Source organism: Dendrobates tinctorius, unplaced genomic scaffold, assembly GCF_039654945.1.
Source record: "Dendrobates tinctorius isolate UK_male_01 unplaced genomic scaffold, ASM3965494v1 ptg000028l, whole genome shotgun sequence".
NCBI lineage: Eukaryota > Metazoa > Chordata > Amphibia > Anura > Dendrobatidae > Dendrobates > Dendrobates tinctorius.
This window is the reverse complement of record NW_027361696.1, coordinates 41,620,378-41,644,150: the sequence shown is the minus strand read 5'-3', so window position 1 is coordinate 41,644,150 and position 23,773 is coordinate 41,620,378. Positions and strand designations below refer to the sequence as shown.

The following is a 23,773-nucleotide window of genomic DNA, read 5'->3' as shown; positions in this document are numbered from 1 at the left end:
AGTTTCTTTCATCTCTGCAGCTTTTTTTAACTCATAATCCTTATCATATTGTTTAAGGAGTTGTTTAATATTTTTTGCTGGGCGTGGTAAATTATAATCAGCAAAAGTTTTTCCATGGACTATGAGGACATCTTGGACATCTTTCATAGCATATCCTTCACAATCGATACACTCTTCAGTGTTGCTGTGGTATGTATGACAATAGTCTTGTAAAAAATGGTCCTTAAATTCATTCCACAATTCAAGTGGATTACTGGGGGGCCAAAAATACAGATATAAGCAAACATGTCTCTAAGTTGGGAAGGCATGTTAAGAATGCAAGCATCTGTTAAAGTATGTCTCCAGATGCTATCATCGAATAATAATCCAAGTGCTAACGCAGCATCCTTAAAGGTTTCATGCATAACTCCATTGACGGTTTTAATGCTGTCAAAACTGGTAGCAGCTTTTACATGCAGTAACAACAAACGTAAATAATAGCGTTCTTGGTCTTTCACACTAACAGTGTACATTCTTCCAATAACTGTGAGACCCCCTCGTTTTCTTTGTTCCCATGTGCCTTGTTTCCAAACGTCGTGTTCTGGAATTTCGCGGTAGAAATAGTTATGTGCATTGTGGTCGATCTTATTAAGGTTGAAATACGCCATAAGTGTAGAATTGGAATTGAGCTTTTGATGGATGTTGTCTGCAGAGTCATTCTCATGAAAATAGAGTGGTTGAGAATTAGGCAGATGTACGGCTAGGCGAATGATGGCATGAGATTGTTTATGCATAGGAAAAGCAAATATCCGCCATGCAGCCTCAGGTGCACTAACATATCTGGTATCCGTAAATTGGTGTGTTTCATCATGTTGGATGTTATTTTGGGAAATTTCAAGGTTGGCTTTGTCATGTCCTTTGTAAACGTATTTAAATAAATATTTTACACTTTGAATGGAAGCACATATTTCTACATTAATATGGCACTTGTATTTGGTGAGTAAAAATGGGTTATATGGAACTACCCATGAATTGTCAATCATCTTAGAATGGTGTTCATATGTTTTGCCAATGGGTCTGCGGTAAGTGTGATAGCCATCCTTTTCTTTGATGGTATATGGTTGGTTTTGTTTTGGGAAACCTTTGCTACACTTCCCAAGATCCATACAGGGAGAATTAGGATTGTGTTCTCCACAGGGACCATGAATCATGTGTTGAAGATCAATGTTATGGAGCTGAGGGTAGATTGTTTCATCAGGTATTTCAGCCCAGACTATATTGTCTATGTCCGCCTCAGTCCGTAATTTAGACAGGCTGTCAAGAATAATTAAAATATGAGCGTGTGGGAGACCACGTGTCACGTCTCCGTCAGATTTGGGGCCTGCTGTTCCGGTCGCAGCCACTAGGAGGCGCCGGGCCGCCACTTCGCCGTCAGACTCGGGGATGGCTGTTCCTGCCTCGGCCACTGGGAGGTGCCGTGGTTCTATTACGTCGCCATCAGACTCAGGGCCTATGGTCCCAGCTTTAGCCACTAGGAGGCGCCGGTCTGTCACGTCACCGTTGGATTCGAGGCCTGCTGTTCCGGTCACGGCCACTAGGAGGCGACAGACCGCCACTTCACTGTCAGACTCGGGGACTGCTGTTCCTGCCTCGGCCACTGGGAGGCGCCGTGGTCCGCCCGTGAGTTATGGTGGTGACAGAGAAGTGGCTCCTGCGCAGGCATCTGGTGGGCGCAGGCTCCGCCCCTCTGTCAGTCATCAGGGGGTTACTGCAACTCCATCTGGCCTGGTCCTGGGGGCGGCCCTAATGACATCACCAGTCCAGGAACCTGTGAGGGATGACCTGATCCCTCAAATACCTTGGGACTGGTCTTGCAAACCGCCGGATATATTCTTGGTTCCCCTGTGTGTTACTTAGTGATTGATTTCTGTTTGACTCTGACCTCAGCCTGGATTTCTGACCCCTCTTTTGCCTGACGATTCTGTACTTCTGCTACTCTCCTGGTTTGTGACCTTGGCCTGGATATTCTGACTCTGCTACTTCCTAACGATTCTGTACCTCTGCCGCCCTCCTGGTTTTTGACTCTGACCTTGGCCTGAAATTGACTCTGCTATTGCCTGCCGTTTTTGTACTTCACTCTGACGACCGTCCTGCTCTGGCCGCTGCTCCTATTCAGACAGTACCCCCTGGGCTCTGTTGTAAATCCAGATCCCTGTATAGGGGTAAAGGGTATCAGTGTTTCTCGGGGTGTTGCCTGGCTGCAGCCCAGAACCGCAGACGGACGTTACATTATATCCGGCCATAAAATTAACTGCTTCTTGTGTATATACCCAACATATACAAAAGCAGTCTCCCTGAACTTTTTTTTTTTCTTCTTCTGACTGAGCTGATTTTTAGCCTGAACACCTGTTGCAGTGCACAGCCTGGAAGATCTCTCTCATTTTCTTGGACAACTATGCGGCAGTCTGGAGTCTTCAGGGAGAGAGCTGCACCTCAGAGATCCATGCTCCTGGCACGTCGACCTCTGGGCAACTACTCTGGCTATGGTTGCCCAGGGGCTCAGGTATTGCCCGCAGATGCGGCTAAAGTTTTATTACCCATTTCAGTTTCATGTGGTCAGAAATCGCTGTGTTTAAACGCGTATGTGGATAGTGGCTCTGAAGGAAATTTTATGGATTCCTTGACTGCTAGGAATCTGGGTGTAACCCTACTAAAACTTAATGCCCCTATTAAAACCACGGCTATTAATGGCACGTCCATTATTCAGGAGGGGGTTAAGTTTGTTACTGCCAAGGTTGCTATGTCTGTGGGAGCCTTACACACTGAGCTGGTGTCATTTTTTGTGATGGACAATTTAACCTCTGCAGTTATTCTGGGTATGCCATGGCTACGCCAGCACAATCCTGTCATCGACTGGCACTTGGGTGACGTTGTACGCTGGAGCCCACAGTGTCAGAGAAATTGCATGTCCTTGGCAGTAAACCAAGTTAAGGTTAAAACCCCCCACATACCGTTTGCTTTCAGAGATTTTGAGGATGTCTTTTCTATTGTAGAATCTGAAAAGCTACCCCCTCACAGAGAGTATGATTGCCCTATTGATCTGATTCCGGATGCCCGTCTCCCTAAGGGAAAAATATATAATCTCTCTGGCCCAGAGCGTCAGGCCATGAATGACTATATTGCACATAGCCTAAGAAAAGGGTTTATCAGACCGTCCATTTCTCCAGTTGGGGCCGGGTTCTTCTTTGTGGAGAAGAAAGATGGTGGTCTCAGACCCTGCATTGATTATCGGGAGTTGAATGCAATCACTATAAAAAACCAGTATCCGCTTCCACTCATCCCTGATCTTTTTAATCAGCTAACAGGAGCCCGTTGGTTTACTAAACTTGACCTCCGGGGGGCATATAATCTGGTCCGCATAAGAAAGGGAGATGAGTGGAAAACGGCCTTCAATACACCCCTTGGCCATTTTGAGTACCTGGTTATGCCGTTCGGACTCAGCAACGCACCTGCCGTATTTCAGCACTTTGTTAATGATATTTTTAGAGACATTTGTGGGGTGTATGTCGTGGTGTATTTAGATGACATTCTGATTTACTCTGCTGACCCTGTGACACACTCTCAACACGTCTGTTCTATGCTACAAAGACTACGTGAACACTCCTTGTTTGCTAAACTGAAGAAATGTGTATTTTTTGCTGAGGAGGTACAGTTTTTAGGATACATGGTTTCAGGTAAAGGCTTCCGCATGGATCCTGCCAAGGTCCAGCCTATTAAGGCTTGGGTGCAACCAAAATCGCTGAAAGCGCTGCAGCGATTTTTGGGGTTCTCTAATTATTACCGCAAGTTTATTAGAGGTTTCTCAGAGATTGCCAAGCCACTCACGGATCTGACCCGGAAAGGGGCGGACGTGGCCAACTGGAATCCTGAGGCAATTCAGGCGTTTTCTACGTTAAAAGAGAGTTTTGTGGCCAACCCAGTTTTGGTTCAGCCGGATCTGGACCGTCCATTTATTGTGGAGGTGGATGCCTCTGAAGTCGGAGTGGGAGCAGTGCTATCACAAGGCACTACATCCCTCACTCAGCTTCGTCCATGTGCGTTTTTTTCCCGCAAATTCTCTCCCACGGAGAAAAACTATGATATTGGGAATCGGGAACTATTGGCAATTAAATGGGCCTTCGAGGAATGGCGTCACTTCCTCGAGGGCGCCAAACACAAGATCACGGTAATTACCGATCATAAGAACCTGACATACCTAGAATCAGCAAAAAGGTTAAATCCTAGACAAGCAAGGTGGGCATTGTTTTTCTCTAGGTTTAATTTTATAATCACCTTCCGCCCTGGTACAAAAAATGTGAGGGCCGATGCCCTCTCTCGCAGTTTCTGCCCCTCACAAGCCGAGGACTGTGAACCAGTTCCGATATTGGCCACTGGGATCATTGTGTCCGCAGTGTCATTGGACCTTCTGGAGGAGATCCGTAAATCCCCAGAACAAGCCCCTGACACTACGCCACCCAACAAATTGTTCGTTCCGCCTGCATTTCGCCTACAAGTGCTTAGAGAATCACATGACTCTGTCTTGGCAGGCCATCCTGGTCTCAATAATACCGCCAGATTGATAACTAGGAATTTTTGGTGGCCGACGGTGGTTAAGGACTGCAAAGAATATGTCTTAGCATGTGAGGTCTGTGCCCGCGCCAAGTCCTCCCATACTCGCCCTGCCGGCTGGCTCCAGTCCTTGCCCACCCCGAGAGTCCATGGACCCACATCTCCATGGACTTCATTACGGACCTACCGTCCTCAGATGGAAAGACGTGTATCTGGGTGGTGGTGGACAGGTTCAGTAAACAATGTCATTTTGTCCCCCTGTCGGGGTTACCTAACTCGGAAACGTTGAGTAAACTGTTTATTGTACATGTGGTACGTTTACATGGTGCCCCGGTCAATATTGTGTCTGACAGGGGTACCCAATTCGTGTCAAAGTTCTGGAGGGCGTTCTGTAAACGCATTGGTATTGAGCTATCTTTTTCCTCGGCTTACCACCCTGAAACCAATGGGCAAACCGAACGTGTCAACCAGGCTCTGGAGCAATACCTTCGTTGCTACATCTCAGAACACCAGTCCGATTGGGCAGAACATCTGCCACTAGCCGAGTTTGCCCTAAACAATCAGTATCAGGACTCCATTAAGTCTACCCCCTTTTTCTGCAACCACGGGCTGCATCCACGCTTTGGCTCATTCTCGGCCAGAATGTCGGAGCTTCCTGGGGTAGAGAAAAATATACATCGTTTAAAAACCATTTGGTCTGAGGTAAACTCTAACTTGAAAGGGGCCCGGGTTAGACAGACCTCGGCAGCGAACAAACGGCGATCCAAAGGACCTCACCTGGGAGTTGGAGACAAGGTTTGGCTCTCCACCAAAAACATCAAGCTTAAAGTACCGTCTGCCAAACTGGGTCCCAGATTTATTGGTCCATACGAGATTATAGAGGTGATTAACCCGGTGGCCTTCCGTTTAAAACTCCCTCAGTCTTTCAAATTACCCAATGTCTTCCACAAGTCTCTCCTCAAGTTGTATCGCTCCCCAATTCACCCTGTCCCGTCCCCTCCTCCTCCCGTTTCGGTCGGAGGGTCCTTGGAGTATGAAGTCCAGGGTGTCCTTGACTCCCGCCTTGTAAGAGGGTCCGTACAGTATCTGGTACACTGGAGGGGCTACGGCCCGGAGGAGAGGTCCTGGGTCCCTGCGCGGGACATCCATGCAAAAGCACTAATTAGAAGGTTTCACCTCCTTCACCCTGACAAACCAGGTTTTGAGGGTCCGGAGGCCCCTCTTGGAAGGGGGGTACTGTCACGTCTCCGTCAGATTTGGGGCCTGCTGTTCCGGTCGCAGCCACTAGGAGGCGCCGGGCTGCCACTTCGCCGTCAGACTCGGGGACGGCTGTTCCTGCCTCGGCCACTGGGAGGTGCCGTGGTTCTATTACGTCGCCATCAGACTCAGGGCCTATGGTCCCAGCTTTAGCCACTAGGAGGCGCCGGTCTGTCACGTCACCGTTGGATTCGAGGCCTGCTGTTCCGGTCACGGCAACTAGGAGGCGCCAGACCGCCACTTCACTGTCAGACTCGGGGACGGCTGTTCCTGCCTCGGCCACTGGGAGGCGCCGTGGTCCGCCCGTGAGTTATGGTGGTGACAGAGAAGTGGCTCCTGCGCAGGCATCTGGTGGGCGCAGGCTCCGCCTCTGTCAGTCATCAGGGGGTTACTGCAACTCCATCTGGCCTGGTCCTGGGGGCGGCCCTAATGACATCACCAGTCCAGGAACCTGTGAGGGATGACCTGATCCCTCAAATACCTTGGGACTGGTCTTGCAAACCGCCGGATATATTCTTGGTTCCCCTGTGTGTTACTTAGTGATTGATTTCTGTTTGACTCTGACCTCAGCCTGGATTTCTGACCCCTCTTTTGCCTGACGATTCTGTACTTCTGCTACTCTCCTGGTTTGTGACCTTGGCCTGGATATTCTGACTCTGCTACTTCCTAACGATTCTGTACCTCTGCCGCCCTCCTGGTTTTTGACTCTGACCTTGGCCTGAAATTGACTCTGCTATTGCCTGCCGTTTTTGTACTTCACTCTGATGACCGTCCTGCTCTGGCCGCTGCTCCTATTCAGACAGTACCCCCTGGGCTCTGTTGTAAATCCAGATCCCTGTATAGGGGTAAAGGGTATCAGTGTTTCTCGGGGTGTTGCCTGGCTGCAGCCCAGAACCGCAGACGGACGTTACACCACGCTTCTGAAATTCAATGACATGGACCATTGCAGTGACGTTTCCAAATAATCCACTGCTAATGTCTTTTAAGAGGGATTCCAGTTTAATTTTAAAGACACGTGCAACCAAGTCTGGTCTGTGTTCAACACGCTGCCACGGTTCTAAATGTGTAGTAATCTCATTCCACTTAGGATTACATGTCATGGTGATAAATAGATCTGGTCGACCATACTTTGTAACAATAGCCATAGCATCCTGGTAGCGCTGCTGCATGTTTCTTGGACTGCCTTCAAAAGAAGATGGTAAAATGACGGTTTTCCCAATAGGGATGCCCTTTTGAATCGATTTTTTGAGTAGATGTTCTTGAAGGAGGCAGTAATCCTCCACTTTTAAATCTTTTTGGTGTTTGCGGATGTAATGTAGGCGATTAGCTTCGATTTTGACATAAGCATCTACTAAATATTGCTGTGTTAGCTTACCACCATTGAGGAGTGGATTAAAGTAATTTCTGACAGATAACATATAGCAATAGTATTGGAGTTGAGTGATCCTCCTCGAACTTTTGCCTTGTTGTTTGAGTCCATCATGCCATCCTTGGTCTCCATAAGGGAAAAATATTGGATAGAGGAGGGCATCCAAATTGCTATGGAGAATACTAATTTGTTGTGTTTTTGGAGCTAAAGGGTTATGGGGATCAGGTTTTAAATGAATTAATATGTCTCTATTGAAAGGTGGCTCACCATTGTCATTTTGAAACACGACTGCTACTTCACTGACAGTGGGATTATTGTAGCGTCGAGGGTCTTGAGTACGATCTTGTTTAATAGCCATAGTGATGTCTGGCATGACAGTTCCGTTTTGTAGAGATTTAATTTTTTCTTGTTCTTCCACATCACGTAACATTTGATAAGCTTCCACAAAAGGATTAATAGTTTGGATTTGAAGGGCAATAATGTTCATCAATGTAGGATGACATTTTTGATTTTCTTTACATCGTAAGCGTTGTTCGTTTGCGGTAGTGGTATCGAGAATGTAAAGTTGGGCAAATGCACGTTGCTGGTCATCTGAGGGATGTAGTGTTCCAGTTCTATGATAGATCTGGCCATGTATGTGGAAACAGTATGGGCCATATCCAGGAGGTGGTGAAATATTTGCACCCATGGAGGCAAAAGCAAAGGAACTGTTAATACTTCGAATATTATCCATGAAATTTTTGCTAAATTCACTTTGCCCTTTCAGCAAACGTGTAAAGACATCAGGATATTGTAGTATGGGTACATGGACTTTACCCTTCTGACAGCAGAGCGTAAAGTTGTTATCAGAAGGTATCTCTGCTACAAAATGCAAAGCTTCGCAATGCTCACATACATGGATCATGTCACCACAGCTGTGTTCGGTAATACTATTTTCATCATTAGTGAAAATGTGAGGTTGTAGTAGAAGTGCATGTCCAACCGATGGGGTGAGCCTAGTTTTGAGACCAACGTATATTTGTCTTGGGTGCACTTTCTGCGGGCTAACTGCAGCTTGTATGTGAAGAAACTGTGCGTTGGTATTGACTAATGGTGGTATTGATAGGGCAGAAACAGATTGCTGATTAGTTATGTCAGTGAACGGCATATAGGATGAAGTGTGGTAGTACCTTGTTCCACATGCTGATGTGGAAGCATCCTGTTGTGAGTCTACTAATAATGATGAGGAAGAAGCCGTCTGTTGTTGGCGGTGATGACGTGTAGAGGCTTCTTCAGCCAATGTAATAGATTTAGAGTTAGGGGATTCGTGTGTGAGACGACGGTGTTTATAAGCCTTAATCTTGTCAAGTCGATGCTGTTTTTCCTCAGGAGTCTCATTAGCACGGCGTTGTTTTTGTCGTAGTGCTAAAGCTGCTTTCCTTTCACTGGCATTGGCATACTGTGCATCGGTATTGAATGGTGGTATTGATAGGGCAGAAACAGATTGCTGATTAGTTATGTCAGTGAACGGCATATTGGATGAAGTGTAGCAGTAAATTGTTCCACATGCTGATGTGGAAGCATCCTGTTGTGAGTCTAATAATAATGATGAGGAAGAGGCCGTCTGTTGTCGGCGGTGACGGCATGCAGAGGCTTCTTCAGCCAATCTTATGGATTTAGAGTTAGGGGATTCGTGTGTGAGGCGACGGCGTTTATAAGCCTTAATCTTCTCAAGGCGATGGTGTTTTTCCTCAGGAGTCTCATTAGCACAGCGTTGTTTTTGTCGTAGTGCTAAAGCTGCTTTCCTTTCACTGGCATTGGCATACTTTTTGTTATGACTCATGTTGGCACAGGTAAAGGAGTCTATTTGGCAGTTATCTGGCAGTGAAGAAGGCGTCCTGGAGTATTGTAGAGTAAACAGATACTAATTGACCCTGTAATTGCCCAGCAGTAGTTATGAAGTGGTAGTGGCAAATTGGCCCTGTAGTTAGACACTGGCAGAGGAGCAAGGCAGCAGTAGTTATGGCGGTAGAGGCAAATTGGCCCTGTAATTAGACACCGGCAGAGGAGCAAGGCAGCAGTAGTTATGGCAGTATAGGCAAATTGGCCCTGTAATTAGACACCGGCAGAGGACAAAGGCAGTAGTTATGGCGGTATAGGCAAATTGGCCCTGTAATTAGACACCGGCAGAGGAGCAAGGCAGCAGTAGTTATGGCGGTAGAGGCAAATTAGCCCTGTAATTAGACACCGGCAGAGGAGCAAGGCAGCAGTAGTTATGGCGGTAGAGGCAAATTGGCCCTGTAAATTAGACACCGGCAGAGGAGCAAGGCAGCAGTAGTTATGGCGGTAGAGGCAAATTAGCCCTGTAATTAGACACCGGCAGAGGAGCAAGGCAGCAGTAGTTATGGCAGTACAGGCAAATTGGTCCAGTAATTAGACACCGGCAGTAAACAGGCATAGGACCAAGGCAGCAGTAGTCATGGTGGTACAGGCAATGCCAAGCGTCCGCACAGCAAATCGGCGTGAGGTAAATGACGCAATTTCACGAATGCAAGATGGCGTTGGCGAAATCTCGCGAGATTTCGCCGACGTCGTTAACACCTCTTGCCATGTTAACCCTCAACACACCACACCGCCTCAACACACACTCCTCTCACCTTTCACCTCCACTCATGTCCACTCACTCTTTCACTCCACATACGTTCCTTTCTCTCACTCCGTTTCTCATACTCACACCGTCATCGTCGCTGCCCTGACATCTTCCTCCGCCGCCGCGATCCAGGATCCAGACGTTCTCCAGGCCACCGACATGTTCTTGCGGGACGCCATCTTGGATTTCGTGAAATCCCGCGATATTTAAGATGGCGTCGCCGCAACAACATGTCGCTGGCGTGGACGACATCGGGATCCAAAAAGATGGCGTCGGCGAAATCTCGCGAGATTACGCCGACGCCATTTTGGATCCCGATGTCGCCCACGCCAGCGACATGTTCTTGCGGGACGCCATCTTGGATTTCGTGAAGTCCCGCGATATTCAAGATGGCGTCGCCGCAACAACATGTCGCTGGCATGGGCGACATCGGGATCCAAAATGGCGTCGGCGTAATCTCGCGAGATTTCGCCGACGCCATCTTTTTGGATCCCGATGTCGTCCACGCCAGCGACATGTTGTGGCGGCGACGCCATCTTAAATATCGCGGGATTTCACGAAATCCAAGATGGCGTCCCGCAAGAACATGTCGGCGGCCTGGAGAACGTCTGGATCCTGGATCGCGGCGGCGGAGGAAGATGTCGGGGCAGCGACGATGACGGTGTGAGTATGAGAAACGGAGTGAGAGACAGGAACGTATGTGGAGTGAAAGAGTGAGTAGACATGAGTGGAGGTGAAAGGTGAGAGGAGTGTGTGTTGAGGCGGTGTGGTGTGTTGAGGGTTAACGTGCGTGTGTGTGTGTGGTGACGTCACCGGTTACAACTGGACGGAAGTTGTTACAACCGGAAGCTGGTTAGGGCATTTATTATTATAGATGGCACTATAATACTGTGATACTATATTTCCCCTGTATTGATTGGCCATTTCAGGGAAACTATTTTGATTTTAGCTACTTTCCCTGTTAAATGTCAAAGGAAGAATATTTCAAGTGGGGACCACAAGGCTCTGTCCTGGCCACAGTGTTGTTCAACATTTCTATAAATGATCTAGATAAGGAAACTGAAGGAAAATGGATCAAATTTGCAGCCGATGCAAAACTAGGAGGGATAGCTAACACTAGAGAAGACAGAGAAAGGATTCTGAAGGATCTAAGTATGCTTGAACAATGTGCGGCGACTAATAGAATGGTATTTAACAGGGAGAAATGCAAGATTCTAAATCTGGGAAAGAAAAATGAAAATTACATCTATGGAATGGGAGGAATAGAACTAAATAACAGCACGTGTGAAAAATACTTGGGTATACTAATAGATCACTGACTGCACATGAGTCAACAGTGTGATGCAGCAGCAAAAAAGGCAAAGGCAATTCTAGGATGTATTAACAGAAGCATAGAGTCTAGGTCACGCAAAGTAATTATCCCCCTCTATTGCTCCTTGGTCAGGCCTCATCTGGAATAATGTGGCCAGTTCTGGGCACCACATTTAAAAAGGCAATAAGAAAGTGGAGCAAGTTCAGAAAAAAAGCTACCAGGAAAGTGAGCGGACTGCAAAGTATGTCCTATGCAGAATGATTAAAGGATCTGGGAATGTTTAGCTTGCAAAAAAGAAAGTTAAGAGTAGAGAAAGGATGTCACAGTGCAGAGGGATCATTATTATTCTCATTTGCACATGGAAACGCGAGAAACAATGGAGTTAAACTGAAAGGGAGAAGATACAGATCAGATATTAGAAAAAACTTTTTGAGAGGGCGGGTGATCAGTGAGTGGAACTGCTATGAGAGGTAGGCGAGTTCTCCATCAATGTAAGTCTTCACACAGGCTGGACAGACATCTGTCTGAGATAGTTCAGTGAGTCCTGGATTGAGCAGGGGGTTGGACCCGATGACCCGGAGGTCATTTCAACTCTAACATTCTATGATTCTAAGAACAATCTCTCAGGATCCTTCAGGTCTATGGGGCTCTATGCAACTCTTCAGAATATGCATCAGGAAGACCATGCTGATTTTTTCACCCTCAGAATTCCCTAAAAAGTTCATTTTATAACTATTACTATACATAGTAGAGATTCATGCTCTCAGGTAGACATTAGGTGGGTAGCGTTCATTTAGGCAACGCCATTTAGTCCAAACATTTGCACTTTTATTGCTTTGATAAAACTCCAACAGATTAAAAACCAAAAATAGCCTCTTCTGGGGTAAAGATATAACAGCAAATAAACAGCTCATTCAACAGACATTGACGCATGTCAGTGCAGGCACACCCAAACAGATTGCAGTTCTTTCTCCTGGAGCAAGTTTTATTCAAACATGAGGTGAGGTCCTATATATATATATATATATATATATATATATATATATATATATATATATATATATACAGTGGGGAAAAAAAGTATTTAGTCAGTCAGCAATAGTGCAAGTTCCACCACTTAAAAAGATGAGAGGCGTCTGTAATTTACATCATAGGTAGACCTCAACTATGGGAGACAAACTGAGAAAAAAAAATCCAGAAAATCACATTGTCTGTTTTTTTTCATTTTATTTGCATATTATGGTGGAAAATAAGTATTTGGTCAGAAACAAAATTTCATCTCAATACTTTGTGATATATCCTTTGTTGGCAATGACAGAGGTCAAACGTTTTCTGTAAGTCTTCACAAGGTTGCCACACACTGTTGTTGGTATGTTGGCCCATTCCTCCATGCAGATCTCCTCTAGAGCAGTGATGTTTTTGGCTTTTCGCTTGGCAACACGGACTTTCAACTCCCTCCAAAGGTTTTCTATAGGGTTGAGATCTGGAGACTGGCTAGGCCACTCCAGGACCTTGAAATGCTTCTTACGAAGTCACTCCTTCGTTGCCCTGGCGGTGTGCTTTGGATCATTGTCATGTTGAAAGACCCAGCCACGTTTCATCTTCAATGCCCTTGCTGATGGAAAGAGGTTTGCACTCAAAATCTCACGATACATGGCCCCATTCATTCTTTCATGTACCCGGATCAGTCGTCCTGGCCCCTTTGCAGAGAAACAGCCCCAAAGCATGATGTTTCCACCACCATGCTTTACAGTAGGTATGGTGTTTGATGGATGCAACTCAGTATTCTTTTTCCTCCAAACACGACAAGTTGTGTTTCTACCAAACAGTTCCAGTTTGGTTTCATCAGACCATAGGACATTCTCCCAAAACTCCTCTGGATCATCCAAATGCTCTCTAGCAAACTTCAGACGGGCCCGGACATGTACAGGCTTAAGCAGTGGGACACGTCTGGCACTGCAGGATCTGAGTCCATGGTGGCGTAGTGTGTTACTTATGGTAGGCCTTGTTACATTGGTCCCAGCTCTCTGCAGTTCATTCACTAGGTCCCCCCGCGTGGTTCTGGGATTTTTGTTCACCGTTCTTGTGATCATTCTGACCCCACGGGGTGGGATTTTGCATGGAGCACCAGATCGAGGGAGATTATCAGTGGTCTTGTATGTCTAACATTTTCTAATTATTGCTCCCACAGTTGATTTCTTCACTCCAAGCTGGTTGGCTATTGCAGATTCAGTCTTCCCAGCCTGGTGCAGGGCTACAATTTTGTTTCTGGTGTCCTTTGACAGCTCTTTGGTCTTCACCATAGTGGAGTTTGGAGTCAGACTGTTTGAGGGTGTGCACAGGTGTCTTTTTATACTGATAAGTTTAAACAGGTGCCATTACTACAGGTAATGAGTGGAGGAAAGAGGAGACTCTTAAAGAAGAAGTTACAGGTCTGTGAGAGCCAGAAATCTTGATTGCTTGTTTCTGACCAAATACTTATTTTCCACCATAATATGCAAATAAAATGAAAAAAAAAACAGACAATGTGATTTTCTGGATTTTTTTTTTCTCAGTTTGTCTCCCATAGTTGAGGTCTACCTATGATGTAAATTACAGACGCCTCTCATCTTTTTAAGTGGTGGAACTTGCACTATTGCTGACTGACTAAATACTTTTTTTCCCCACTGTTTATATATATATATATATATATATATATATATATATATATATATACTGTGTATATATATATATATTGATTGATTGATTCTGGGAGAATTCTCAGGTATTCTAAAGGGCTAACTTGCACTTAGGTAGGAAGGAAGGATCATCCGCACGCTGCTGCAAGAAGAATTCCAAATGTTGTAGAGGTTTCAATGTGGTTTATTCTACGCATTTCAGGGTTCAGGTGACCCCTTCATCAGGTCGCACCACAAATATTGTACAAGAGTCATAGGCATGCAAGGTTTAAGTACACATCAGCATTTGAAAACGATGCCCAATGGATCAGATGACACCCAATGACAAAGTTCAGGCTCATCAGAAAGTTCACATGACAAGATTAAAAGTCATCAGAGAAATGGTATGACCTGATGAAGGGGTCACCTGAACCCTGAAACACATTGAATAAACCACGTTGAAACCTCTACAATATTTGGAATTCTTCTTGCGGCAGTTCGGGGATGATCCTTCCTTCCTACCTAAGTGTATGCTTCAACAAGGTCCTTCACTGACCTGTGGATCTGCAGCAGCCGCCATTAATATATATCTTTCCTTCACTCTCACCAGGTGAGTAGTTCTCTTGGTGGGCAACTCTGTGTAACATTTGATAAGACCCTATTTGCGCTTTTGTGTCTCCCTCATTTCTCTGAAAGGGCTAACTTGACCATATCGGGACATATTAAAGAAATAGCATGAAAGTTCTTAATTTGTGGTCCTCTAGATCCTTGCCTCTAGATTGTGTAGGACGTATAGTCTCAACTTGAGTATCCTTATATGTTCTCTAAATATCTATAGGCGTACTCTTTCTGTCATCATGCTGTGTTTTCATTTAAGCTGTATTCTTTCTCACCTTTCCTCTTACTTAGACATATCTCTAAATAAGTGGCACAAAATGTCCAAATTTGAAAAATGAAAACAAGTAATGAAATATAGAAACTAGTTTTGTGATACTCTGGTGGGAGACGTTTATGTTGTCTGCACATAAAGTAGATACATAACAATAAGCAGTTGTGGTGTGGTGTGAATTGCAATCTGTTAAGTGCTTTTCATTAGAATTTGTGAGAAGTTGGCATCCTTAACTAAATTCATAGAAAAGTGGCATTGTTTATTGTTAGAAGTTTGTAAATGACCTTCTGTTGGAATATGTTTGGTGCAACAACTTCATTCTGTCTGAGTGTTTAGGTGCTAAATTTGCAGGCTGTTCATAAAGTTAGAACCAAAAAAAACTCCCAGAGGGTCACACACGGAGAGCATGTGACTGTATTTCCTGTTTTCCTGTGTCTGTGTATGAGAGAAGCAGCTTGCTGTAGATGATGCACAGATAGACACACAAAAGATTTATTCCTGATCTATTAGGTATATTGTTCCTGTTTGTTCCTGAATAAAGAAACTCTGTTGTCACAGGCTTGGAGAGTATCCTGAATAATCAGCTGCCAACACCTTCTTATTAATCAGTGTTGAACTGGTCTACTAGATGATCAAATAATGAAGACAAATTCCTCTTTTTATAGGACAAATGGGCTGACAATGGACCAGATGACTTATTCGTGGGGTTGTCTTCTTTTTTTGAAACATATAAGTCTTTGGTGATGGTATTCCAAAAAATAGTGTCTACGATGAAAGTGTTGCCATTGCCTTAGTCCAACAGTGATATGGGTCAACTTTGTCCAGGAAGAATATTTTGGAATGTGAATGGAATGTATATTGAATCTGATACAGCCACTAAAATTACATTTTTTTTTTCATGGGGAGATTCTCACAGAGAAGGTTTCAATAGACTGTGCTCAAAAGGAATTGATACTAGTAGTGACTCTACTTCTTTGCATCAAAATGGCTCATTTTGCACATTCCATCAAATCTTTCTCCTATTTGTGACATCAATTGTTTTATTGTTTCTTTTTTTTAGGTGGTCTTGGAGATAATACTTTTATTGTTAAAGAAGGAGACAGTGCACAGATAAACTGCACAGTGGACAGCAATCCTATAGCCGAAATTACTTGGTTTATGGGAAATGATAAAAAGGAAGCAATGAATAGACAATGGATTATCTACAATCTTACCAATGTTACTCTTAATGATGCTGGAAAATACTCTTGCACAGGAAAGAATAACCTTGGAAGCTCTGAAAAGAACATCGATATAACAGTTTACTGTGAGTGGACTGCCATGATCTAAGAGATAATTAACTATTTGGACTTTAAGCTTAAAAAGGTTTATTACTGACCAATTCTTTGTATTAGTCATCAAAATCAGATCAGTGGGGGAGCAACTACCAGCACCCTCAATGATCAGCTGCTAGGAGAGCCGGCAATGGCTGGATGTGAACAGTAAAGTGTGTAAGACCATTGTTTACTCAGATCATTCTGCTGACCCGAACCTCTAATAATAATAATAATAACAATAGATGACTCTGCAGACTCCACCCTCAAGTAGTAATATATGACTCTGCTGATCCTACCCATTATAATAAATGACTCCACCCTGTAGTAATAACGCACAACTCTGCTCTGATGACCCCACACTCTAGTAATAATAGAATTTTCTGCTGTCTTCACCCTCTAATAATAGATGACTCTGATAACTTTGCCTTGTAATGACATAAGATTACTCAACTGACGTACTTTCTAATCAAAATAAGACATGATTGGACAATTTTAGGATTATTTTTTTATGGACAGACATATAAAAATAATAATTAGATATACCATTCATCGCTTTAGATATGTATAGGAAAGTCTCCTTGCTAAGTGACAGACAAGGTGAGATATGTGCACATGAGCAAATGCAGTAACGTGCCGATTTTTACAGATCGCTTTAGGCAGTACTGGCTGGGTACGAGGGCAAATCACTGTATGATTCAATTAGAGAGGAGTCAAATTTGTTTGGAATCCTACTGTAGAGTAAATCACATGAAACCTATTAAGCAAACATGCTGACTATGAAAGGTTTTTTTTTTTACATTTCTACAATTAATGTAATTGTATAAATCTATATTAATGAAATTATTTATAAAATGTATTATTTTTTTCAGATGCCCCAAGAACACCCAATATAAACTGTGCAACGACTCAAGGTATAACAAAGTCTTTCCTTGTTTTATGTTGTAGTACTACCTATGCACAAATAGAAAATGCAAATCATTACGCTAGATATTTTTACCTCTAAGTGGTACTGTACATTAATTTTATGTTACAGATTATTTTTATGATTGATTGGTTTCATGTTGTAGATTACATTTGAGTTTCAGTTTTTTGTGCTGAAGATTATTTTTGTACCCTAAAATATGTTTCTTCTGCAGAATTTTCGTTTTTGGTAATTAATGTATTTTTATCCAACATTAAAAGAAACACTTCACTGTATGATATTAACGTTTCCACATTATCAAATGCAAAATGCTTCATTAATTACTTGGATATTTCTGAGCTGCTGAATTTTTTGTGTTTTAAATTAAATTTGTCTTTTAAATTATGTATGTGTTATAAATTATTTCTGTTCTGCAGATTTATTTTGTATTAGAGCTTATTTTTGTATTATAAATTACATTTTTTTACAGTAATTTTGGTAATTTTTTGTGCTTTAGATTGTTTTACATGTTGAGTTATATCTGTACTGTAGTTTGGATTGTGCTGTAAAGCAATTTTTGCAATATAGGTTACCTTCATGTTGTAGGTCATTTTTATGTTATAGATTATTGTCATGTATTGAACTAGCCTTGTGTCTATTTTTATGAACTACATTAGTTTTTGTTTTAGATAATTTTCTGTTGAAGATTAATTGTTTGTGTTGTAGATCATTTTTGTGATATAGATGATTTATTTTAGACTAATTTGTGCTATATATTTTTTTTCGATTTTAGATTAATTTTGAGCTCAAGATTAGTTTTGCATTTTAGGCTATTTTGGGGGATTAGTTTAGTGTTTAAGTGATTTTTTGCTTTCAATTATTTTTCTCATACAGATTAGTTGGGAGTTTTAGATTGTGCTTGTGTTGTAGATTAGTTTTATGATAGTGGTTATTTTTCTGTATTAGGTTAGTTTAGAATGTTGCATTATTTTTGTGTTGTAGATTAATATTTTATATCTTAATTTTGTGCTATAGATTCATTTTTATGTTAAATTATTTTGTTTTAGATTTTTATCAGATTTAAATAAGTTTTTTTGTTTTAGAAATTTTTATGCTGCAAATTAGTTTTGTGCTAGGGTAATTTTGTATAATACTTAATTTTTCTGCTGAAGATTAGTTTTGTGCATATAGTCATTTTGTGATTTAAATTATTTTTGTGTTGAAGATTAGTTTTTGAATTCAACAATTTACGTGGCAAATTTTGTGTTTTAGAATTTCTTTATGTTGTAGATTAGCCTTAGATAATTTTGTTTTGGTAGATTACTTTTGTGAATGAGATTAGTATTTGTGGTGTAGATTAGTTTTTGCATTTTAGACTATTTTGATGCTGCAGAATAATTTTGTGTTTAATTAAATTTTGATCTGTAGTTTTAGGATTTTTTTCATGTAAACTAGATAGTTTTAGACAATTTTTGTGCTGTAGATTTTAGTATTAAATTAGTTTTATGCCCTAAGATTAGTTTTGCAATTTCCTTTTTTTTTTGCTGTAAATTAAATTTTGCATTAATATTTTTTGTGCTATATATTTTTTATTGTATTTTTAGGTTTTGTGCTCTAAATTATATATTTATGAAAATTAGCTTTATATTTTAAATTACTTTTATGCTTAACATTCATTTTGTGCTGTAGTTTTAGAAATAAAATTATTTTATGCTGTAGATTATTTTGTGTTTTTTAGATTTTTTTAATGCTAAAGATTAATTATGTTTTTTTGTGTTGTAGAATAATTTTGTATTTTAAAGTTATATTTGATCTGTAGTTTTGTGTGTTAAATTATTTTGTGCGGACGAAAAATGTATTTGTTTTGGATCATATTTGTGCTGTAGTTTAATTTTGTGCTATAGATTTTCTCGAGCTATGGATTCATTATTTATTTTACTTTTTGTGCTGTTTTCTATTTATATTATTTCTATGCTATAGATTAGATTTGTGTTTTAAATAATTTTGTATTGTTGATACATTTTATTAAGGTAAATTGTTTATTTTTGTGATGTGAATTTATTTTGCATATTAGATTTTTTTTGTGCTGTAGATTAGTTTTGTACCATAGATTGTTTTTATACTGGAAATTATTTTTGTAAATTATATTACAGCAGTAAGTTTTATTTTTTTCTTTGCCTTGTATTTTTAGCACTACTAATGTCATTTTAACAATGGTTGTTTAACTGTTTTATAAAAACAGGTTTAGCATTGGCAGATTAGTTTTAAAGACCATAAACTTTATTTACTAAAATTCGTAAAATGTTGAGTTAAGGAAAATTGAGTTTTGGCCTTTGGTCCATGTATATTTTTTCAGTGGTTAAAATGTGTTTTGAGTCTCTCAAAGTCTTGGATCTTTGGCATATCTTCTTGGTAGAGCATATTTCTTCTCATGTTATTTATACCCCCATGTAGCAATATGTTACCTGTTCTAAAACTAAGAAAAATTACACAATGAGCAAAGCAATTAAGAATATTAATGTTTTTTTGCAAGATGTCCAACAGTGAAAAAAAGGGAATGTACTAGTGTGCTTGCTTTTGGAAGAAATGGAAGACCATTCGGAAACATGAATGTCAATACTGAAGGAAAAACCAAACTATACGGTCAAATGAATAATGGTACGAACCAATGATTGTAAGTAATTAAATACCAAGTTTATTGAAACAAAAAATGAAAGGGATAAAAGTGCGGTACTAACGACATAAGTGTACCTGCCAAATACACAGGTGGCCTACTAATGCTGACAAAATACAAAGAAAAATTTATAGTATGTGCAGAAAGACATAGCAGTGAAAGATGGTGGTAATAAAAAATGCTGTAAAAATATTGAAGATAAATATGCATATAGTAAAAGAATTTTTTAATATATGCGTAAAAGTATTAATACCTAGACATAGTGCAGCAACGAGGTAAAGCGAAAGTGCAGAGCAGCAGAAGCAGCCATAATTGATGTAAGAAGTGATTACCTGTATGGTCACACCGGTAAGTGCAGGAACGTGCCCCGATGCACATTGCACAATGAGTCCTTCGTCAGGGGGCTGCATCTGCTACTCTGCACTTTCACTTTACCTCATTGCTGCACTATGTCTAGGTTCATATGTTAACACTACATCTGCTTTCTCACTGCAGATAAACTACCCACTGTGGTCTTACTATCTGTTAGGCATCTGGTTCCTGCCACTGCACAGGAGGAGTCCCGAGCCTTGCCTTCTGCAGTCTCCCATTCCTCTCCGGCCACAGAGGAGGCTGCTCAGGGGGGTCGTCGATCCCGGCGCCCTGCTCAGACTAGCACTGTGGGTTTGGTTGCTGCTGCCACCTCTGGTCTAGCTATAGGCAACGCATGCTGGTCAGCAGCGAACTACTCCAGGGACCTAAGTCCTCCTTTTGGTCCACTGAGCATGCCCGTGGGACAATCTCTCATTGGAGATCGAAGTTCACATGCTCAGGTCCTGCTACTGCTCTGATTGGACCATCAGGAAGGTCCCAGAAGGTCGTGGCTATAAAAGCCTCGAATGGTTGCCCCGCCATACACTATGATAGAGATTAATTCTTATTGTAATAGTGGTGTGTGTGATGATGGATGTATGAGACAGGTGAATGACTCATTATGACTTCCCTCCCTTGGTTGTGTATGAGTTAGGGTCAAAGAGTTAGAGTCAGCACCTAGTACTGGTACTGCCTAGCGCCACAGTGCATTCAGCTCTCTCATCCGTTAGCGCCAGTGGGCACCAGTCAGCACAAGCATCACAGTACTGCATGTGTAGCAGCATCCGTCTGTACAGCGCCATGTACAGATAGTGTGCTTTCCAGCGCCAAGCTCAGGCTGGTTAGTGGCAACCGCAAGTGCAGACGCAGTACTTGCTCAGAGCGGTAGTCTAATGTCTGCTGCACCCTGTGACGGTTAACAGGGCACAGCGCTCCAGGGGGACTTTCCCTGACAATGCAGTAGCGGTTCCAGGTGCTGTTGGGTCTAGAGGGGCACTGTTCTCGTGTCTCGGAAGCAGTGTCCTGTGACCTCACGCTAGTGCTCCTCTAGCCGTAGCCTGTGAGGTTTAACAGGCACCAGCATCGGGTTCTGCGGACTCTGTGCAGTAACAGAGCCCGCTTCCTATTACACCAGGTCAGTGGTTCTCCAACGGTGTCCAGCGAGCAGTTTACTACACGCTGTCTGTTGTTGTATAGCAGCAGTATACGATCTCTGCATGGTGGACCACGGGTTGTGATCGCACTTGCCTATATTTTGTATTCAGTGCGTTCCTCAACCCTAACACTATCTACCACATCTACTGCATATGCACTTTACCTTTATCCCACATGTAGTGCAACGATATGCTGGCATTCCACTTTATCTTTTACTCTTAAAGGGACACATACACAATCTAGCTCCAGTGCCTGTATAATCTCTATATATGTATCTTTGACATCAATTTGTCTTTACTTACAAATTGTGTATACATGGTTTACAACTTTATGTACCTCAGTCCCTACTTATTTATGCATATAAGCATATTCTGTATAGTGCATTTTCTGTATTTATACTTTTACGCATATATTTAAAAAAATTCTTATACTATATGCATATTTATCTTCAATATTTTTACAGAATTTTTTATTACCACCATCTTTCACTGCTTTGTCTTTTTGCACTTACTATAAATCTTTCTTTGAATTTTGTCAGCATTAATTGGCCACCTGTGTATTTGGCAGGTACACACTTTATGTTGTTAGTACTGTACTTTTATCCCTTCCTTTTTTGTACCAATAAACTTTGTATTTAATGACTTACAATTATTGGTTCATACCATTATTCTTTTGACCATATAGTTCTTCTGTTCTAAAACTAGTATTCTCAAAGGAGGAAATGATTAAATAAAGGTAAAGCTATAGGGACTGCAGAGGTAACAGTCACCCCTAGGTTGAATGCTAAAGAGGCAAAATTGCCTGTTTGCCCCATGAGTACTATAAATGGTGGTGGTAGGGATGTTAAAGTTTTTGCACTGGTTTAAAGTTACACCTCTTTTTACAGTATAAGGTAACCTAAAGGTAGAATCATCTGATATGGCTCCTGACCTGATGCTATATTGCAGACTTTCTTTCTAATAACCTACTATTTCCAACTACAAAACATTTTTAATTAAACAAGTGAATAAGAATAAGAAATAGCAAAAATGGCAAAAAATGCATATTCATTTTCTTTATTTAATCTCAGATTGTAGTATAGGTGAGGAGCACATGGTATACATCATGGAAGACACCACTTCAACTTTAGTCTGCACCGCAAAAAGCCTTCCGGAAGCTTCACTGTCTTGGATAGTATCTGGTTCAAATAATACTAAGTATTTTGCTGCCCATGGTTTACTCACCTTTGACAAAATAGCTCTCAGTAATGCTGGACAGTTAACTTGTGTGGCCAGAAATATTTATGGGATATCTAATTCCTCCATCATCATCAAAGTGACCAGTAAGTAAAGAGAAAGAAATTCTATGATATCATGATACTATTGACTAATGTAGACTTAAATGGTTCTTTAAATCGGCTATTATGGCTGTTATATTAATTCAATTAAATTAAATAGATATGGACCCACTGGGTCAGCCAATAGATTTGGTATAGGGACACGTAGAGAAGTTGAAGTTTCTTATTCAAAACAGTGGACAGGAATTATAGTCAGACAGATCATGTGTAGAGGCATGCTAGGTTTTGTTGAACAGGCAGGCGGGCAACAGCACAAACAATATATATGTGGACAAAGTGAAAAACACAACCCAGGTTGTAATTTTATCAAGCTGGAACACATGTGGAGCGGGAAAGACAGAAACGTTTTCTAACCTCTATTGTCTTCTTTCCAATCCTACTCAATTTAGCTCTATTCCATGAAAAGAGTAAAGCCACTGACTCTTTTGTACTTGGCAATTATTCTGATTGTTTTTATATAGTTATATATAGATTTAAAGTGATCTTGTTAGATAAAATTGAATTGATTTTGAATGAAATTTATGCTTAATTTTAGGAGATTTGCTGGACCCAGCAAATTCAAATAATTTCTGATTTAGATTTACACGAATTAAATAAAATTAACCACTGCCATTTTTCACAAAGAAAAAGATTTCATGAGCCAGTGAAGGCTCACGTGACCTGCAGTGTGGCCATGCAGATTTCCCCTTAATGAACTGAAGCTGTCATATCACATGGTATAGCACAGCCAATTAGTTAGGACTATAATATCCAGCACAAAAGCCAAGGCAGAGAGTGCAGCAGATATTTTTGCAGTGAATATGAAATATAGTGAGAGGATGTCAAAGCTCACCAATTAGCAATAGAGATAAGGAAAGAAAGCCATACAACACTGATTAAATTTGACAGATAATGTATGAAAGCACAGCTGTCTGTTATGAATGAGTCACCGTAGGAGGCAAAAACAGAAATACTAGCTAAGTTCAGAAAACCAGAGAAGTTGGCAGCTATCGGATTGCAGACCCCTGAACCTAACAACAACAACTAGCAGTAGCCGTGGGGGGTTCCTACGGTGCCCTAGACCCCTCGATCACAGCCGGAGAACTACATAGCCTAAAGACAGAAAGGGAAATCTAAACTGCCCCAGAGCAGACCCCAAAGCAATAGGCAGCCCCCAACATATGACGGTGAAGCAAGATGAAAAAACACTCACCAGATAGAAAGATAGGCTGAGCAAATGATGGGGCCAAAGCTAACTAAATAGGACAGAATAGAAAAGCTGCTGTCTGCAATCTGCCAAAACCCTCTCAAAAACAAGAGCCAACAGACTGATAGGGAAAAAGGCCCTGAAGATGCTAGGC

The 23,773-nt window shown here is 41.7% G+C and overlaps 1 protein-coding gene across 3 annotated transcripts in view; it reads left to right on the top strand.

The window, feature by feature from the left end:
* Positions 1 to 23,773, top strand: part of LOC141085327 (sialic acid-binding Ig-like lectin 13) — a 186,398-nt gene that overhangs the window by 133,962 nt on the left and 28,663 nt on the right. For 2 of the 3 annotated variants that reach the window (XM_073570612.1, XM_073570611.1), the window contains exons 6-8: positions 15,761 to 16,006; positions 16,886 to 16,927; positions 22,167 to 22,418. In XM_073570612.1, the coding sequence (XP_073426713.1) occupies positions 15,761 to 16,006; positions 16,886 to 16,927; positions 22,167 to 22,418 (540 nt within the window). The remainder of the gene's footprint in view (positions 1 to 15,760; positions 16,007 to 16,885; positions 16,928 to 22,166; positions 22,419 to 23,773) is intronic. The other variant, XM_073570613.1, reaches the window with a different exon arrangement.